Source organism: Artibeus jamaicensis, unplaced genomic scaffold, assembly GCF_021234435.1.
Source record: "Artibeus jamaicensis isolate MK-2021 breed Jamaican fruit bat unplaced genomic scaffold, CSHL_Jam_final contig_723, whole genome shotgun sequence".
Classification (NCBI taxonomy): domain Eukaryota; kingdom Metazoa; phylum Chordata; class Mammalia; order Chiroptera; family Phyllostomidae; genus Artibeus; species Artibeus jamaicensis.
In genome coordinates this window covers 1,765,394-1,784,627 of record NW_026521938.1, presented here as the reverse complement: position 1 = coordinate 1,784,627, position 19,234 = coordinate 1,765,394, and the positions used below count along the sequence as shown (strand labels likewise).

Below are 19,234 nucleotides of genomic sequence, written 5' to 3'. Positions count from 1 at the left end.
AAGTCTTTTATATATATAATTGTTTCCCAATCTTTCATTCTAGGGGTTTCTAAAATGAGATTTTATTTATTTTTAGAGAGGGGAAGGGAGAGAGAAAGAGAGGGAGAGAAATATCATTGTGTGGTTGCCCCCCATGTGGCCCCCACTGGGGACCTGGCCCACAACCCAGACGCATACCCTGACCAGGAATTGAACGGGTGACCCTTTGTTTCACAGCCTGTGCTCGATCCACTCAGCCACGCCAGCCAGGGCTATAGTTGAGTCTTGATTGCTGCTGGCAGGGTAATGGGAGGGATTCACCCATGCCAGTCAGCTGGTAGGACTGGCTGTGAGCACTTGCTACTGACCACTTCCTTCTGTGGATTGTGGAGGTGGTTGGGTGGTGGTCCTCCATCACGGTCTATAACTCTCTGCTGTGTGTGCAGGCTCTAGGTTTTCCTGGGTTGTTCAGGCCAAGGTTAGTTACCACTTGAGTTTGTCTGGGGCCACTTGGTGTAAGCTATAAAGCAGTCTGCAGATGGCTGCTGCTAGTGCCAGCCCTGGAGCCACATAGCAAGAGGTACAGGGTCCGGGGTTGGTTGGGATCAGCTGTTGCTTGTTTGGGTGGATTTAGGAAGGTCTGAAGCGTGCACTCAGCCAAGCCATTCTTATGGAAAAGCCACTTTTATCATCTTGAGTTGGCCCATAAGTTGGATCAGTTGGAGCCTTAGGTAATCACCAGGGTAGGGCAAACCATGTGAACCAGATTGATGGAGTCTCAGATACATTGCCACTGCACTTAATCTCTGTGTGGGTTAGGGCTTAAAAAAGGAAAATGGCCACTGCCTGCAGTTCTGTCTAGGAGGAAGCTGTCTCCCAGCTCTCATCCTAATGCCAGACATTTCAGTTCCTCCCCCATTTGCCACTGGTGCCCTTGAGGGTGCTGCCTCAGTGCTGGAGACCAGAGGGAGTGAGTCTGAAAAAGTCTGTGTGTGGTGCAAAGCCCTTTAAGAGCAGAGGCCTACAAATACCTCAGTTTCTTCTGCCAACCCAACCCCCACTGTTTTTTACAGACAGAAGTTATGGGACTTATGTTCTTGGCACTGGAACCCTGCGCTGGGTGGTCTGGTGTGGCACTGGGATCCCTCACTCCCAAGATGTCCCTTCCAACTTTTATCTACCACATGTGGGTGTGGGACGAGCCTGTTCTGCCACTCTGTCCCTCCTGCCCATCTGAATGAATGTGGTTTCTTTAATTCCTTAGTTATCCACCTCCATACAGCTTGATTTTCTGATGGTTCTGAGTGATAGTTGTTCTGTAGTTTACTTGTAATTTGGCTTCGGTTGTGCATGGAGATAGCTATGTTTACTTATGCCTCCATCTTGACTGAAAGTCTCCATACAACATGATATTATAAACGGAAAACCACAGATCATCCCTGGCTGGGTTACTGAGTTGGTTAGACCATAATGCCAAAACTGCATTTTCAAATCCTGGTCAGGGCAAATACAAGAATCAACCAACAATGCATAAGTAAATGCAACAACAAATTGATGTTTCTCTATGTCTATAAAATCAGTAAATTAAAAAAAACAAACAAAAACCACAAGCAAAAATGGCATTCTCATCCTGCAAGCCCATGATTCTAAACCTAGTTCAATACCTGATATATAATTACAGTTTCAATCTCTCTCAGGAATATAAACCTTTTTTTACTTTATTTTTTTCCCCCAGGAAACATAATCTTTTTTTTTTTTTTTTGGTGAACATTAATACCTTTCTGTAGTTTGTTCACTCCATAACATTTTTTTCCAGAAATAATCTCCCACCCCCATGGAACAATAGTCACTGCATTCAGAGGAGGAATGTTCATTATTTTCCAGCAAGGACATTACATGATTGAATCCAAAACCATTATCTCAAGTTCAGATGCCCACTTTCCAAACCTTTATGGATGCAAACATTTCAACACCTTGACAGCCAATTTAATTTGCCACATAACCATATTTCCAGATACATGTCACATTTAAAAATTTTTTTTCATTTTTGTAAGTTTTTATTTTTTAAGATTTTATTTATTTATTTTTAGAGAGGGGGAAGGGAGGGAGAAAGAGGGGGAGTGAAACATCAGTGTGTGGTTGCCTCTTGCACACCTTCTGCTGGGGACATGGCCTACAACTCAGGCATGTGCCCCGACTGGGAATCAAACTGGCAATGCTTTGGTTTGCAGACCTGTGCTCAATCCATTGAGCTACACCAGCCAGGGCTAAATAAACTCTTTTAAAGATTAAAAAAAAAAATCCAAAATAGTAGGGGGGACCCAAGAAAGCTGAAATTATCTTCTGGATGGTGGGACCCTTGTGGTATAGGCTTCTCCCACTAGGTGAGTGTTCTAGGAACCCCTCTCTATCAGTGTATTAACTGGCATTGTTGTGAGTGGCTGCAATTGGCTCCAGTGAATTATTTTTTAAAGATTTCAACACATTTGCCCATTTCACAATGGGTGATTTATGAGCACACTTACCCATACCACGCTGAATATTCAGCAGTATTTGACTAAAAATGGCGTGACCCCACCATGCCCCACAACCCTCCCTATTCACCTATTCAACAAGTCCTCAAAGGGAAACACTTTGCTGATGTGGACAGGTGAAACAAAAACTAGCAGAAGCATTAAAAGGCATCAAAATTGGTAAGTTCAAAACCTGTTTTGATCAGTGGGAAAATCATCTCGATAGGTATATTGCATCAAATGGAGAACACCCTGGATGTGACTAAAGTTTAAACATGTAAGAATACACAGTTTTGTATAAATAAATTCTGGGAGGTTTTATTGGAACCACCTGTATTTATTGCCTGCAAGAAACTTACTTCAGCTTTAAAAACAGAAATAGGTTCAAAATACAGAAATTGAAAAGAATAATCCATGCAAGTAAAAGTCAAGAGTACCTCATACTTACAAGTAGCTATACTTATACTAGAAAAAATAGACTAACTAAAAACCTGTCACAAAAGACACAGAAAATAATTACATAAAGATAAACAAATTGCCCAGGTTGATGTGGTTCAGTTGGTTGGGCATCGTCCTGCAAGGCAGAAGGTCACTGGTTTGATTCCTGCTCAGGTCACAACCTGGGTTTTAGGCATGTTCCCTGGGTGGGGGAATATGAGAGGCAAATGATCACTGTTTTTCTCACACATTGATGTTTCTCTTCCTCTCTTCCACCCGCCCTCCCCCTCTCTCTAAAAATAAACTAATTCTTTTAAAGAAAGGGTAAATAAATTGATTCAGGCCCTGGCCAGGTGGCACAGTTGCTTAGAATATAATCTGATACAGCAGGTTGCGGATTCAATCCTTGGTCAGGGCATATACAAGAATAAATCAATAAACAAATGGGGAAACAACAGATCGATGTTACTCTCTCTAAAATCAATAATAAAAAAAGAAATTGATGCATCAAGAGGATATAACAATTAAAATGTAATGCACCAAACATAGATGCAACTAATTATATTTAGCAAATATTAACAGACTAGGTTATAGAAAAGACAGCCTTGGCCTGATGACTCAGTTTTGTGGGAGCCTCATTCAGTACAACAAAAGGTTGCAGGTTCAATTTCCAGTCTGCGCATATACCCACGTTGTGGGTTTGATCCCCAGTTGGAATGCTAATGGAATGTAAACAACTGATGCTTCTCTCTCACCCTCTCCCTTTCTCTCTCCAGGGTTAGTGAGTATTTTCTTTGGTGAGGATTGAAAAAAAAAAAAAAAAGACAGCTAAAGAGCTCTGACTGGTGTGGCTCAGACAGTTGAGCAAGGTCCTGAAAAGCTAAAAGTCATGGGTTCAATTCACAGTCAGGACACATGCGTGGGTAGAGGGTTCAGTCCCCAATTGGGTGCATACAAGATGCAACCATATTCCTCTCCCTCTGTTTCTCCCTCCCTTTCCATCTCTAAAACAATTAAACAAGTAAGTAAAACTTTTTTGAAAAAGAAAGCCAGTGGAACAATAATAATAGCATAGTTCTATACTCATCTTTCAAGTGTGGGTAGATAATCCAGACAGAAAATCAGTAAAGATATTTGACTCCAAAAACAGGTTTTTTTATTTGAACATTTTATACCAAAATGATAAATATATGTAGGTCATTTTGTCAAATTATAGCAGAATATACACCCTCAAGTGAACAGAGACCATTCTCCAGGAGAGATCCTAGGCTTTGTTAAAACACTTATAAATTTGAGATGACTGAAATTAAATAAAAAATTTTATCTGAATACGTGGGTTTGAAACTAGAAACTAATAACAGGATAAAAGCTAGAGAGTTCACAACTCTGTAGACATTAAACCATATATTACTGAACAACCTGTGGATTAAAGAAAAATTCAATAAAAAAAGAGGAAAAAGTCCTGATTGGAGTGGCTCCAGGGGTTGAGCACAGTCCTGTAAACTAAAGGTCACAGGTTCAATCGCCAGTCGAGACACATGCCTGGGTTGCAGGCCAGGTCCCAGGTTTGGGGTGTGCAAGAGGCAAGCAGTCAATGTTTCTCTCCTACACTAAAGTTCCTCCCCCTCCTTTTCTCCCTCCCTTCCTCAATCTCTAAAAATGAAGAAATAAAATATTTTAACAAACACCTCCCTGGCCCTGGCTGGTATAGCACAGTGGATTGAGTGTGGGCCTGCGAACCACAGGATCGTGGTTCGATTCCCAGTCAGGGCACATGCCTGGGTTGCAGGCCGGTTCCCTGCAGGCCAGTTCCCAGCAGGGGGTGCACAAAAGGCAACCATACATTGATGTTTCTCTCCCTCTCTCCTTCTCCCCTTCCCCTCTAAAGATAAATAAATTTTAAAAAAAATCTTAAAAAAAAAAAACCTGCCTGGTGTGGCTCAGTGGATTGAGTGCCAGCCTGTGAACCAAAGGGTCGTTGGTTTGATTCCCAACTGGGGCACATGCCTGGGTTGCAGGCTGGGTCCCCAGTAGGGAATGCATGAGAGGCAACCACACATTGATCTCCCTCTCCCTCTCTTTTTCCCTTCCTCCCATCTATCTAATAATAAATAAATAAAATCCTTCTAAAATATTTTTTAAAAGATAATAATTAACATTTTTTAAATATTTTATTATAGAGGGGAAGGGAGGGAGGGAAAATGTTTTTGCGCTTATTTTATTGAAAACAATCTACTAAGCAAAGATGTCACTTGTGTATTCAAGAATGAGAAAAATTCCAATATACATATATGTTGCATCACTGTCCTATTAAGAAAAGGAAAATAACAGTTCATAAAATAGGAAAAAGATATGAGCAGACATATTACCACATTTACAGATAACTAATAAATTGAAGAAACTACTCATCAACATGTTCCCACCTGTGGACAACTGGACATATGAGAACGAATTCAGATGAATGGCTTCTCGTGGTTTCTTCCAGTGTCACCATACTGAACAAAAGTACATATTCCCTTGACACATGTAAGATCTTCTCCAGCATAAATTCTGCACTGTATAATAAGGTAAACTCTAAGGATTTCTTACATTCCATGCACTTATAAGGCCTTTCTTCTGGGTGAACCCTATGGTGGTGAAAAGACTGTCAAGAATGAGTAAAAGATTTTTTAAAATTTTTTATTTATTTATCTTTAGAGGGGAAGGGAAGGAGAGACGGAGAGAAATATCATTGTATGGTTGCTTCTCATGTATCCCCTGCTGGGAACTAGCCCCTTTTGGGAACTGGCCTGCAACCCAGGCATGTGCCCTCACTGGGAATCAAACTGCGATCTTTTGGTTCGCAGGCCCTTGCTTAATCCATCGAGCTATACCAGCCAGGGAGTAAAAGATTTTTGATCTTTGCTACAGGAAGGCCTCATCTTGTGGGAACCCTCAGATAATAACAAACACCAGAGAAATAGTTAAAATATTTTCTACAATTACCATACCCACAAAACAATTTTCAAATATAAAGTCTATGGTGTTAAGAAAAATGAGATTATGACTAAAGGATTTCCTACATTTTTGCATTTACAAACCTTAATCCAGTGTGAACTGCCCAGTGTTAACTGAACTGAGAACTCTCCTTAAAGGATTTTGACCATTCTGTTGCAATCATAAGGCCTTTATCTTGTGTGAACTCGCTGATGTACAAGAAGGTGATTTCGCTGGATAAAAGATTTCCCACACTCACTGCACACATAAGGCCTTTCACCTGTATGAGTTCTTTGATGCCGAATGAGTGCTGAGCTCCTGGGGAAAGATTTCCCACATTCACCACACTCATAAGGACTTAACCCAGTGTGAACACTTTGATGATAACGCAGGCCAGAGCCAGAGGAAAAAGATTTCCCACATTCGGTACACTGATAAGGCTTTTCTCCAGTGTGAACTCTCCAGTGTGCAACGAGGTTAGAATTTGATGTAAAGGACTTTCCACACTTAGTACATTCATAAGGCCTTTTGCTTGTATGATTTCTCTGATGATCACGGAGGGCGTACCGAGAGGTAAAAGATTTTCCACATTCACGGCACTCATGAGGCCCTTCTCCACTGTGAACTTCCTGATGATAACGAAGTTTCCTTTTAGTTGTGAAAGATACCCCACACACACTGCACTCATAAGGCTTTTCTCCTGTGTGAACTCTCTCATGATTTCTGAGACTAAAACCAGATACAAAAGATTTTCCACACTCATTACACCGATAAGGCCTTTCTCCAGTGTGAACTCTCTGGTGCGTAAGAAGGTGATGCCTTCGGAAAAAGGATTTCCCACAGTCACTGCACTGATAAGGTCTTTCTCCTGTGTGTACTCTCTGATGAGCCCTAAGGTTGGAACCAAATGCAAAAGATCTTCCACATTCACTGCACTGATAAGGCCTTTCTCCAGTGTGAACCCTCTTATGATAATGAAACACAGAGCTAGTAGTAAAACATTTCCTACATATACTACACTGATAAGGCTTTTCTCCTGTGTGAACTCTCTGGTGCAGAAGAAGGTGATGTCTTTGAATAAATGATTTTCCACATTCACTGCACTGATAAGGTCTCTCCCCTGTATGTACTCTCTGATGATTACTAAGGATGAAAGCAAACGCAAAAGATTTCCCACATTCATGACATTGATAAGGTCTTTCTCCAGTGTGAACTTTCTTATGACAATAAAAGCCAGAGCTAGTGGTAAAACATTTCCCGCATTCATTACACCGATAAGGCCTTTCTCCAGTGTGAACTCTCTGGTGTGTAAGAAGGTGATGCCTTCGGAAATAGGATTTCCCACAGTCACTGCACTGATAAGGTCTTTCTCCTGTGTGTACTCTCTGATGAGCACTGAAATTAGAACCAAATGCAAAACATTTTCCACATTCACTGCACTGATAAGGCCTTGCTCCAGTGTGTACTTTCTTATGATAACGAAAGACAGAGCTATTGGTAAAACATTTCCCACAGTCACTACACTGATAAGGCTTTTCTCCACAGTGAACTCTCATATGCACAATAAGGCAAAATTTTCGTCTAAAGACTTTCCCACATTGCGTGCACTCGTAATGCTGTTCTCCAGAGTGAACAGTCCGTTGTCTAATAAGGATGGATCTATGGCTACAAGACTGTGCACATTCATGGCACAAGTCCCACGTTTTTCTATTATGACTACTCCTGGAATATAGGAGGACAAATTTTTTGTTAAAGGACTTCCCACATTTGCAGCATGTATACTGCCTTGCCCCATGATGAATTCTTTGATGTTGACTCAGGGTTGAATTTTCCCTAAAAGACTTGCCACATTTGTTACACACATGATGTCTTTCACCGATGTGAAGCCTCTGGTGAACAACTAATGAGGACTGATACTTGAATGCTTTCCCGCATTCAGGGCACAGAAAACACTGTCTTCCAGTGGGAACATCCTGCCTTGGAGCATGTGAATTTATGTGGCTGAAGGCTTTTCTACATTCTCCCAGGCTGGAACGAGTTTTTCTCTTCTGCACCGTTGCCCCACTCTGGGTGATTTTGTTGGGCTCCTCCCCGGCCTGAGTAGTCTGCTGCTGCAGATGTTCTGAGGTGGACAGGAAGTGCTTCCCAACTTTGTCACAAGTAAAGGGCTTCTCTGATGCACGGAATTCACAGCTCTTCACAAACAAGCTTGTATCCATATTGCTTCTCAAGGGTTTCTCTCCCAGGTGCTGCTTCTGGTGTGTTTGGAGGTTTGCACTAAAATTAAATTGTTTCATACACACCCCACATGTAAACACTTTTTGGCTGTGTGGTGTTTCTTGGTGCTCAGCCAACTGGAATATGTCTCTCAAGACTGGACCACAAGTCTGACAGAAGTGGGCCTTCAGGGAAGACAGAGCTGCCCTGGAGGTGCTGGCCTGTGACACTCCCACAGAAACACTCTGTTCAAAGGGGGCTTCTACATCCTCTGGTCCAGAGCAGCAACCTGAATATAAATAAATGGTGGTGAAGGACATGTTGACTATGAGACTGGAGCAATATCACCCAGGATATGCATTTGTCACATCTAGAAATGAGCCTATGGAATGGTTTTCCATCAGGGGAGTTAAAATCTGGTTGATGAAGTGGCTCCTGGTGTAGACCAGAGAGAAAACACAAGTGTAATATATAATACAAAGAAGAGAAGCATGTTCTAAAACTTCTTTATCTGCCAGATTTCCTGTAAAACCTTTATGGCTGGTGATGTGAGGCTATGTAGAAGCACTTGTCCAAACACAGGAAAAACCAACTGCAGTAGAGTAGCTGTCATTCAAGGCCAATGTAAGGATGCACATTGTGGACTGATGTCACAGAGAAATAAAAAGATAGATGAGAAAAATGTGTGAGATACGAAGTCCAGAAAGGTGGAGATTCTTTATGGGCTAAAAATGAGAATAAAGATGACAAAGTACTAAAATGGACTAGTCAGCAAAGTGGGCATGACAAAAACACTCGTAAAATGGAAAATGTTTCTGGTATGATCAGAACACAGTCCTGATTCATACCACATATAGCTTCAACATGACTAAATAGCTGGGCGTTAACCTTGCTGCCTTGGCATTGAGATTCCCTACTATATTTGCCATTCTTGACCTCAGCTCACACAGCTGCTTGGTGGCAATATACCTGGTCCCTTCCCAGAGACAGAACTGCCACACTTTGGCAGTCCAATGACATAGCAACCAACCCAATGGAGAGACCTTTCTACACTGAGAAAAAAGTGGTTAAAGACAGGAGGGATGACTGATCTGTTGAATGAAAGACATCATGAAAAGACTATAAGCAACATAAAGAATCATGGAACCATGGTATCACCAAAACAGCAGAGTAAGTTTCCACCAAGTGAAGCCAACAAAGTTCTAGATATAGAAATCAAAATAACTGTTTTACAGAAGTTCACCAAGGACTAAGAGAACACAGAGAGAAAACTCCAAAAAATCAAGAAAACAATACATGAACACACCAAGTTCAGAGACAAAAAAATTATTTTTAAAAGAGTTTGAAAAAAAACTCAGGACCCCCAAAATACAAAGAATGAAATGAAAAGTACAATGCAGAATGTCAATGGCAAGTTACTGAAGCAGGAGAAAAATTTCTGATGTGACCAAGCATCGGGTCATTGCAAATCATCCAGTCGAAGGGAGAAAAAAGACTGGAAAGACTACATAATTTATGGGAAGTCATCAAGGGAAATAATATTGGTGATATGGGAGTGCTAGAAGAAGAAGTGAGGGAGAAAGGGTCAGGAAATTATTTAAGAAAATAATGGCTGAACCCTGACTATTGTGTGTCATTTGGTTGGGTACCATCCTGCAAAGTGAAAGTTCACAAGTTTGATTCCATGTGAGGGCACGTGCCCAGGTTGCTGGTTTTGTTATTGATCGGGGAATATAAGAGATACAACAAACAGCCCTGGCTAGTATAGCTCAGTGGATTGAGCGCGGGCCTGCGAACCACACGATCTCGGTTCGATTCCCAGTCAGGCCACGTGCCTGTGTTGCAGGCCAGTTCCCAGCAGGGGGCGCATAAGAGGCAACCATACATTGATATTTCTCTCCCTATCTCCTTCCCTTCCCCTCTAAAGATAAATAAATAAAATCTTTAAAAAAGAGAGATACAACAAACAAATGTTTTTCTCTCACATCACCATTTCTCTCCCTCTCTTCTTTTTCCCTTTCCCCTTTCTCTCTAAAAAAAAAAAAGAAGAAGAAGAAAAAGAAAAAGAAAGGAAGAAAGGCTGACAATTTCCCAAATCAGGAGAGATGTTGACATGATGAAAAGTTCATGATGCTCACAGGTCCACAAACAAATTCAAAACAAAGAGATCTTCACTGAGACACTTTATGATGAACCTTTCAAAAATCAAAAACAGAATTTTGAAAGCTGAAAAAAAAAATGAATTCATTGCATACAGAGAACCTCAATGAGGTACAAGTAAATTTATCAACAGAAACTGCACACCTGGAAAGACGGGTGATAAATTTAAAATATTGAAGAAAAAATTCCAAATGAGAATACTTCTGGGAAGCTATCCTTCCGAAATGTAGGAGAAATAAACACTTCTCTAGGTTAAAAACAGCTGAAAAATTCCATCATGCCTCAGCTCGTCTTACCAGAAATACTAACAAGAGTTGTTCAGGTGAAACTTGATAGTGTCCTGGTCAAAGATTTTTTTGGATATGACATCAAAAGTAACAGAGGAAAAGATATCTTTAACTGAGTAGAACTGCATCCAAACTAAAATGTTCCTTCACACACACCCACCTTTCAAATACTATTTAGCCTTAATAAAGAAAATTCCCCTGAAAATTAAATAAATAAATAAAGAGAATTTAACAAAATAAGAAAAATTTTAAAAAGAAAAGAAATCCTGCTGTCTGTGACCAGTTGAATGAACCTGGACACCCTTATGCTAAATTAAATAAGCCAGTCACAGAAAGATAAATACCGTATGATACCATTTAGAAGTGGAGCCTAAACAAAAAGAAGCTGAACTCTCCCTGGCTGATGTGACTCAGTGGACTGAGTGCCAATCTACAAACCAATATGTCCTGGGTTCGATTCCCAGTCAGGGCACATGCCTGGGTTGTGGGCCAGGAAGCCAGTTGGAGGCTTGTGAGAGGCAACAGATTGATGGTCATTTCCCACATTGATGTTTCTCTCCCTCTCTCTCCCCCTTGTTATAAAATAAAAATTAAATCTTTGGAAAAAAAGTTGAACTCGCAGAATAGTAGAATGAAGGTCAGGGAAAGGGGGACATAGGTAGTTATCAGTCAAAAGATACAAAACTTCACTTATAAGATGAATAAGTTCTGAGGATCTAATGTAAAACCTTGCAACTCCAATTAATAATACTGTTATTTTACACATACAATTTACTAGGAAAGTATATTTTAAGTGCTATTACCAAAAAAAAGTGATCATACCAGGTGAGGAAAGTGTTCATTAACTTGATTTCACAATTAATACACAATATTTACATATAGCAAGTGGTCACATTTTATGCCTCAAATATATACCATTGTACATATCAGCAATGCTGGAACAAAAACAGAAAGAAAAGATATCTACAGAAAACTCCAAAAACTGTGCAAAAGGAACTTGAAAAGAGACCATGATTCAGGTAAATGGTGATAACGAAAAGGCCTGAGATTCTTGGCACAGGGAGGCCCTGGGAAATGTCAGCTAAACAAAGGGGTCAAAACAAGTACCAGGGATTTGGACACAAAGATCCGACTAGGGAGGGGCACGCATGGTGGAATGCATTTAGGCTCATTGCAGTCCTTCCCTATGAGAAAAGGGCAGTGCAGCTACCCAGCCCTAGAAACACAGCAGGCTGGAGAAGGAAGCAGGGCCTGTGGTCCACATGTGAGAAGGACAAAGCACCCTCTGGGGAGAGGAGGGTGAGACAGGCCAGAGCCCAGTCCACGTCACTGGTGAAACTGTACAAGTCTTACCCAGAGAGGATGTAAGTGCAAAGTTCTCCAGCATCACATCGAGGTACAGGCGTCTCTGAGCCTCATCAAGGAGCCTCCATTCTTCCCAGGAGAAGTGCACAGCAATGTCCTCAAAGGTCACGATGGCCTGTCAAGATGGGGACAGAGGAAACCATAAACTTTGTCTTTCTGAGAACCTCACAGTCCACCATCTCACACATCTTCCCCCTGCTCATCCTCCTCCAGGGCTCCCCCAAAGAAAGGAGACACCAGGCCCTAGTGACAGGGATGTCTGCTCATCTCTTACAGTCCCATAATGACTGTGTTCAGCCCTCAGCAACAGGCAGTGGGGACACACCTCATCCAAGCTGTGGGCCGTACCTCAGGGCCCCATCCCTCCTGCAGAGCAATTCCCTCCAGGGGTCTCCCAGGCTGTACCCACTGGACACAGCAAAAATGGGCTCCTGCTTCACCTGGTCCCACCCCAAGGCCTTGGGGCCATCACCTCACACGACCTACACGTGTGCACGACACTGTGTACACACCACCTTCTAACACCCTCGCTTCCCACAGTCCCACCCCCACAGCTCTGCGACCGCCCTGCCCTGCATCACAGGCCTCTCCCTCCACTCACCCGGCGGGCGGCCCAGGGCACCCAGAGAGAGTGCTGGGGAGACTCAAACACCATCCAGCACAGCCCCATCCTCTGCCGGGCCCCACAGCTGGGGAAAGCCCGGTGAGACTCTGCAGTCCTCCCTGCTGGCCTCTGACCTTCACTTCATATTTAGGCGCTCAGAAGGCCATGTAAGTTTCAGGTATGAACAACCCCGGTCCCCTCTGCACTGTACTTGCTGTCCCCTCAGTAGCCACAACTCCCCTGTCTCCACTCAGCCTCCCTCATGTCCTGGACTCCGAGGCCCAGCCTGCAGGACGACAGACGGTACTCCTGGGCTGCAGTGCTGGGTGAGGTGAGAGGGGACAGAACCCTCCCCTCCCCTCCAGGTGAGGGGGGACGTGCACTCACCTCCGCGGGGCGCCGCAGCGCGCCCGCGGCCGCCATCGGACTCTGTGGGCGGAGCTGGGAGGTGCGGATGGGGTGCCGGGGACTTCGGTCCCTTTAGTCCCAGGTGCCTGTTACCTTAACGGGTGGAGCGTGGTAGGTCCTTCCACCCGCGTGTGAAGGGGCACGACTCCTTTTCGCCTCCGAGGTCTGACAATCCTGTCCCGTGAAGCTCTTGAGGGAAAAAATACTGCCAGAGGAAGGACAACGGAAGTCCCTCCCAATAACTGAAATCTCAAGAAATACTGTTTCCTACTCTTTCGTTGGATCAACGCAGCGCCATGCCTTCTGGGTAATGTCGTTCCCAGGGATCTAGAGGCCTCTAGGAAAGAGTTCTTCATCCTGGGCCACTAAAATGTTTGCTATGCCAGGAGTCACGCAAAAGTTATGTATTCTTACCTGCAGAGAGAGGCTTTGCTTACTGATTACTGAAGCCAAAGACACAATTTAATGATTCGTGAAGTTCACCCGCTCGCAGATCAAAATTGGGACAACCATAATAGCATAATCAATAAAATATAATTAAAAAAAATATTTGAGATGGTCTCAAATCTGCTGATCTAAATGGGCATACCTATGTATAGAGTCATTCTCTATATCCTTCTATAGGGTCACTCGCACATATAAATAGTCCAGGCGTAGAGCCCTGGCTGGTGTAGCTCAGTGGATTGAGCGCGGGCCTGCCAACTAAACAATCGCGGTTTGATTCCCAGTCAGGGCACATGCCTGGGTTGCAGGCCGGTTCCCTGCAGGCCAGTTCCCAGCAGGGGACATACAAAAGGCAACCATACATTGATATTTCTCTCCCTCTCTCCTTCCCTTACCCTCTAAAAAAATAGAGAGGAAAGAAGTCTCTGGGACTAGGCTTGCTGACACCCACAGAGCTGCAGAAGTCTCTGGGACTAGGCTTGCTGACACCCACAGAGCTGCTTATCCGATTTATCTGTGCTCTGATAGCCTTTGACACTTCTGGCTTTTCAACGCGCGGCAGCCACTCACAACATGCCCTATAAGCCTACACCCCTTTGGCAGAAGGGAGCCATTCTCTGGTCAGAGATGGCCCACTCAGGTATCTTGGGAAGCGTACTTTTTCTTAATAAATCTCACTTGCTTCAGTTAATTCTGTTTGTGTAGTCCATTCAATTCTTTTTTTGCAACCACCAATAACCTCAGCCCCGTGTCCATCTGTAGCACCTGGACACATTGTTATTGCTATGGCTCTTCAAATGCATGTAGTATAAGATTAATAATGTCTTTTTTTTTATGATTGGCTAAAAGCAATGGAAATGACTCCATACAGAGCTTGGCTGGGAGAAGAAAAGAGGGATATTCTGAATTAGGTGAACAAACAGCAGTAAGTGCTCCAAAAAAGAGAGTTTATGGTAAAGAGCCTTTCTGGGTATTCTGATCATAAATTCCTAACTGGGCATCGCATGGTGGGTAGTCACACCCTAGGACCGAAATTTCACTGAAAGGTTATAGGGAAACCCAGTTAATTGTTCTTGTTCATCTAGATTAAGACACCTTTGAAATACCAGAAGTAATAATGCTGAAGGAAACATAAACTCTCAAGGAGCACACGATTTTGTTAACTTTCCTGTAATCCAATTCCCACTTTGCTGTCCTTGAACTCCATGTCATTGTCCTTACATTCCCTCCTTAATTTCAACAGCATAAAGAAATGAAAAAGCCCTTATTCTAGGAATCAGTTGAGATCTGTCTCCCAGGCATATTTTATAATATTGACTCAAATAAACTTTTATAAAAATTCTCACCATAGAAGCTGTGGCTCAGTTGGTTGAAGCATCTTCCAGTAGACCAAAGGTCATGGATTTTATTCCAGGTCAGGGAATACCCAAGTTGTGGCTTCAATTCCCTTGTCACTTCATTGTCTATATCTCCTCTCTCTCTCTCTAAAAAGCAATGAAAACAATGTTCTTGGGTGAAGATAAAAAAACAAGTCCTCTATAGCATTGGAATTTATTATGATGACTCATTCTACCTCCAGTTACCATAGAAACATCTCTTTCCTATTGAGTCAATGTGTACCTATTGAAGAACATTATTGTACATATAATATTTCTTACTCCATATTCTTTTTTTTTTAAATTTCATTTATTCTTAGAGGGAGGGGAAGGGAAGGAGAAAGAGAGGGATAGGAACAATATGTGGTTGCTTCTCACATGCCTCCCCCACTGGGGACCTGGCCTGCAACTTAGGCATGTGCCCTTGACTAGTAATTGAACCAGTGACCCTCTGATTTGGATGCCCACGCTCAATCCACTGAGCTATACCAGCCAGGGCCTTACTCCACATTCTTAGATATACAGTTGTTCCTCAGTATCCACCAGAGATTGGGTCAAAGACTCTGCACATACCAAAGTCTGTGGATGTTCAAGTCCCATATATAAAATGGCATTGGATTTATATATAGCCTACCTATATCTTTCTGTATATTATAATCTTCTATACTACCTATAATATGTGATGCAATATAAATTCTACAGAGTTTTTTATAATTCCCCCATATAAAAACTATTTACATAGAATTTATATTATATTTTTAAAAATAATGACTAGAGTCCTGGCTGGTGTGGCTGAGTGAATTGAGTGGCAGCCTGTGAACCAAACTGTCACCATTTTGTTTCCCAGTCAGGGCACATGCCTGGGTCGTGAGTCAGGTCTCCAGTAGGGAGCGCATGAAAGGCAACCACACACCGATGTTTCTCTCCCTCTGTTTCTCCCTTCCTTCCCCTCTCTAAAAATAAGTAAAATCCTTTAAATAACTAACTAGAAAAAAGTCTGTGTATGTTCAGGACACACACAAGCACACCACCATCATAGGCATACTACCTAGAACATACATCAGCAAGAAGGTAACATTTTTTAGGGATATTTTTCATCTAAGGTTGATCCAAGGATGTGAAACCCATGGACATAGTGGGCTGAATGAACTCAATTTTGTTTCAGGAACAGACATCTATCTCAAATGGAGAGGATGGAGAGTGACTAAAATCACGCTATTTTGGTATGAGTTGGTGGATGACTATCACAGTCACAGGACATGTGTGAAGGGTGCCTCTGAACACTGAGATGAAAAGGGCGTCTTAAGCCCATGATCTCATACCTTTGCTGGCATGTGTTTATCATTTTCCACTCATTGCAGGTACAGTTCTTAATGGAGAGTTGAGGTTATATCAGAAGTTTCAAATGCACGTTTCAGAAACGTATCAACATGTCTATGTAGTTATTTACAAACAGTGGCATGGATAGTTCCAGGGAAATACTAGAGGATGTTGACAAAAGTTAACAAGTCTTAAAAGGACTTTTATTCTCAAAACATTCAGAAATACCAGCATGGCCCTGGCTAGTGTGGCTCAGTGATTGAGCACTGGCCTGTGAGCCAAAATGTCACTGGTTCAACTCCTAGTCAGGGCACATGTCTGGGTTGTGGGCCAGGCCCCCATTTGAGGGGCCCGCGAGAGGCAACCTATTAATTTACCTCTTGCACATTGATGTTTCTTTCCCTTTTTCTTCCTCCCTTCTCCTCTCTCTAAAAAATAAAAAATACATAAAGTCTTTTTAATAAATGAATAAATAAAATAAAATCAGTTTATAGCAGATTGTCATGTCCTAGAGCAAAATCTTTCCTAACGAAGGTCATACTTTACCTAAACTAAGCCTCTCTGTTGTCTTTTCTCAGCTAGGATACATTACCTGATACACATGCCTTTGCAAAAACAAAGTAATTTCTCTTTTTCCAGACCCTTCAAAGCAGAGGCACCACACCAGAGATCACAGATCCCTTCATCACCATTGTTACGTTATCTGTTGACCGTTAACTATTCCGTACCCACCTATGTGAAGGAAGTGTATGTCTATCATTTTGCTTTTTGTCCAATCCCAGAGATTTTTCCCCTTTGCTTTCTCCTGCCTCTGTCATCTATCACCAGTGGATTTATGTAACCCACTTCCACCTCTTCCTTTGATTGAAATGTGGAAAATAAGGTGCATAACTACCATTCTCCGAAGCAGTTTCTCATTCTGTTGAAGCTTTCTTTCCAGACAACAGCTGTCAGTTTGCCTCAAGTAAATTCATTGAAATTCTCCACAGGTTTGAGTGTTACTAGTGATAGAAAACCTGAGTGCAAAAATTCAGTGGACAGCTGGACCCACAGGCCTGGTACCGTGGGAGGGGCTTTCAGATGGACCCATCTACAACAGTGCTGGACAGTGTGGGGAGCAGGGGAGCTCTTAGTATTATTTGGAGGAAATCTGGACATGATGGTAATGCTAATAGTCCATCAGGAAGGGAGGGTGGGTGCCACAAGTGCATGTCTAGCTTGGGCACCTAGCAGGGCTGGGAAGAGAGGATAACCCGGCAGGTAGCTGAGGTTTCTGAGGAATAAATGGGCGTGGAAGGACAGGTGTAACTGAAGTAAAATTGAGACAGGATACTAAGAAGCTTTTCCATTCCTGGGAAAGTGGAATGGAAAAACTGAAATAATAACATTAAACAAGGCCAGACCAAGCAATGAATAGTCAGCTGGCGAATGCCAAAACCTTAACTCACTCTGGAGAGAATACATAACCTCCCTGGCCGCGGGGAAGGCCAAGGGGAAGAGAGAAATCCTAATGCAAAGGGAGAGATACGTGGGAGCCAGCCTGGGAGGAAGCTGCCTGACTCCCTTGTCAGTGCCCCTTCCCCAGAGAAACAGCATGACTACAACATCTGTACACCCTCTAGAATGTTCACCCTCCCAATTTCACAGTTTCCCCCACATAAACTTTCTTCTGAAAGCTCAAGGGAAGGTGGATGTTAGGGTTTTTACCTGCCTCCTTCTCAGACTGCTGGCATCTGACGTTAATAAAAGCTCGATGACAATCCAATCATTCTCACTGCTTTTTGGCTGAGCAGTGACAGGCAACATGAGCCCTGGACTGGGTTGGAGCGTCGTCTTGTACACCAAAAGGTCGTGGGTTCAATTCTCAGCTGGGGCACATATGGGAGGCAACCTATCAATGTTTCTCTCTCACATGGATGTTTCTCTCTCTCTCCCTCCCTTCCTCTCTCTCTAAAATCAATAAACATATGCTTGGGTGAGGATTACAAACAAAACAAAGACAGAGATTTTCCACAATTTTTGAGAATAAGCTATGGTAACTCTGTATTTACTCCACAAGTTCTTCTGTCCTACTGAGGTCCATGGGGCCTCAGTGGCAGCTAATGAGCAATGGACAGATGTGGTCACTATCAGGACTATGAGGATGGTTTCACAGGTTCATACTTATGTCAAAACTTATCAAATTGTGTGCTTTAAATACATGTAGGTAGTATATGTGGCTCAGTGGATGGAGTGCCAGCCTGTGAAATAAAAATGACACCAGTTTGATTCCCAGTCAGGGCACATGCCTGGGTTGCGGGTCAGGTCCCCAGTTGGGTGCTTGCAAAAGGCAAGAGGCAACTGGCAACCTATAAGAGATCAATGTTTCTCTCCCTCTTTCTTTTTCCCTTGTCCTCAAAGAAAAAAAATAAATTTTTAGAATAATGGCTCAAAATTAAAACAAACATTATATCCCTATCATTTTTGGAAAATAGGCTTGACCACTCTACATTGACTCCATCTCTTTCCTCAGGCCCTCTAGGGCTCAGTATTGCCTCGATGGCATCAAATATGGTGAGTAATGAACATCTGCACCTCAGTCCACAAGAATGCTGCCTGTGTCAAGAACCACACCCCTGGAGTACAGGTCCCCGTCTTCTTTTTTTCCTGCTATGTAGTAATGACTTTGAGGCGGACATCACTGAGTAGCTACGGGAATCCACAAAACCTTTTGATCATTTTTTTTTTTCCTCACAGTGATGTCAGCTACACAAGATAAGGATGTCTGGGGTTCCTCAGATCTGTGTACACTCACACACAGTCACAGTCACAGAAACAATTCTGGATGCACATCTGGAAGAGGCACATTCCATCTAGCTGGCCGCAGTCCCCTCCAATCCCTAATAAACACTCTTTCTGCACCAACTGTGGTTTTCCCTGGATCCAGTCTTCCAACTAGTGACTGTTGGGGTGGCCAGTGATGTGGGCTGTGAAAGAATTAACAGGGTAGAAAGCACAGAGAGAAAAGCTTTTATTTACTTTTCGAGAAGGAAAGGGGCTGGTGAGAAGAGATACGCCAGCAGGGAAATGGAGGGGCTTTAAGTTGTTATTCAGTGATAAAGGGAAGGGAGCTGTAGCTGGGTAGACATGACAAGTGGTTGTAAATCA

The 19,234-nt window shown here is 42.8% G+C and overlaps 1 protein-coding gene across 3 annotated transcripts in view; it reads right to left on the bottom strand.

Annotated features, from left to right (window-relative positions):
- The window catches only part of LOC119053175 (zinc finger protein 256-like), a 74,696-nt gene extending 61,574 nt beyond the window's left edge, over positions 1-13,122 (bottom strand). For 2 of the 3 annotated variants that reach the window (XM_053672072.1, XM_037150663.2), the window contains exon 1: positions 12,927-13,122. In XM_053672072.1, coding sequence (XP_053528047.1) covers positions 12,927-12,962 — 36 coding nt within the window. In that variant the 5' untranslated portion in view covers positions 12,963-13,122. Of the gene's footprint in view, positions 1-5,160; positions 8,413-11,923; positions 12,051-12,926 lie in introns of those variants that run through there. The other variant, XM_053672071.1, reaches the window with a different exon arrangement.
- Between the last annotated feature and the right edge of the window lie 6,112 nt (positions 13,123-19,234).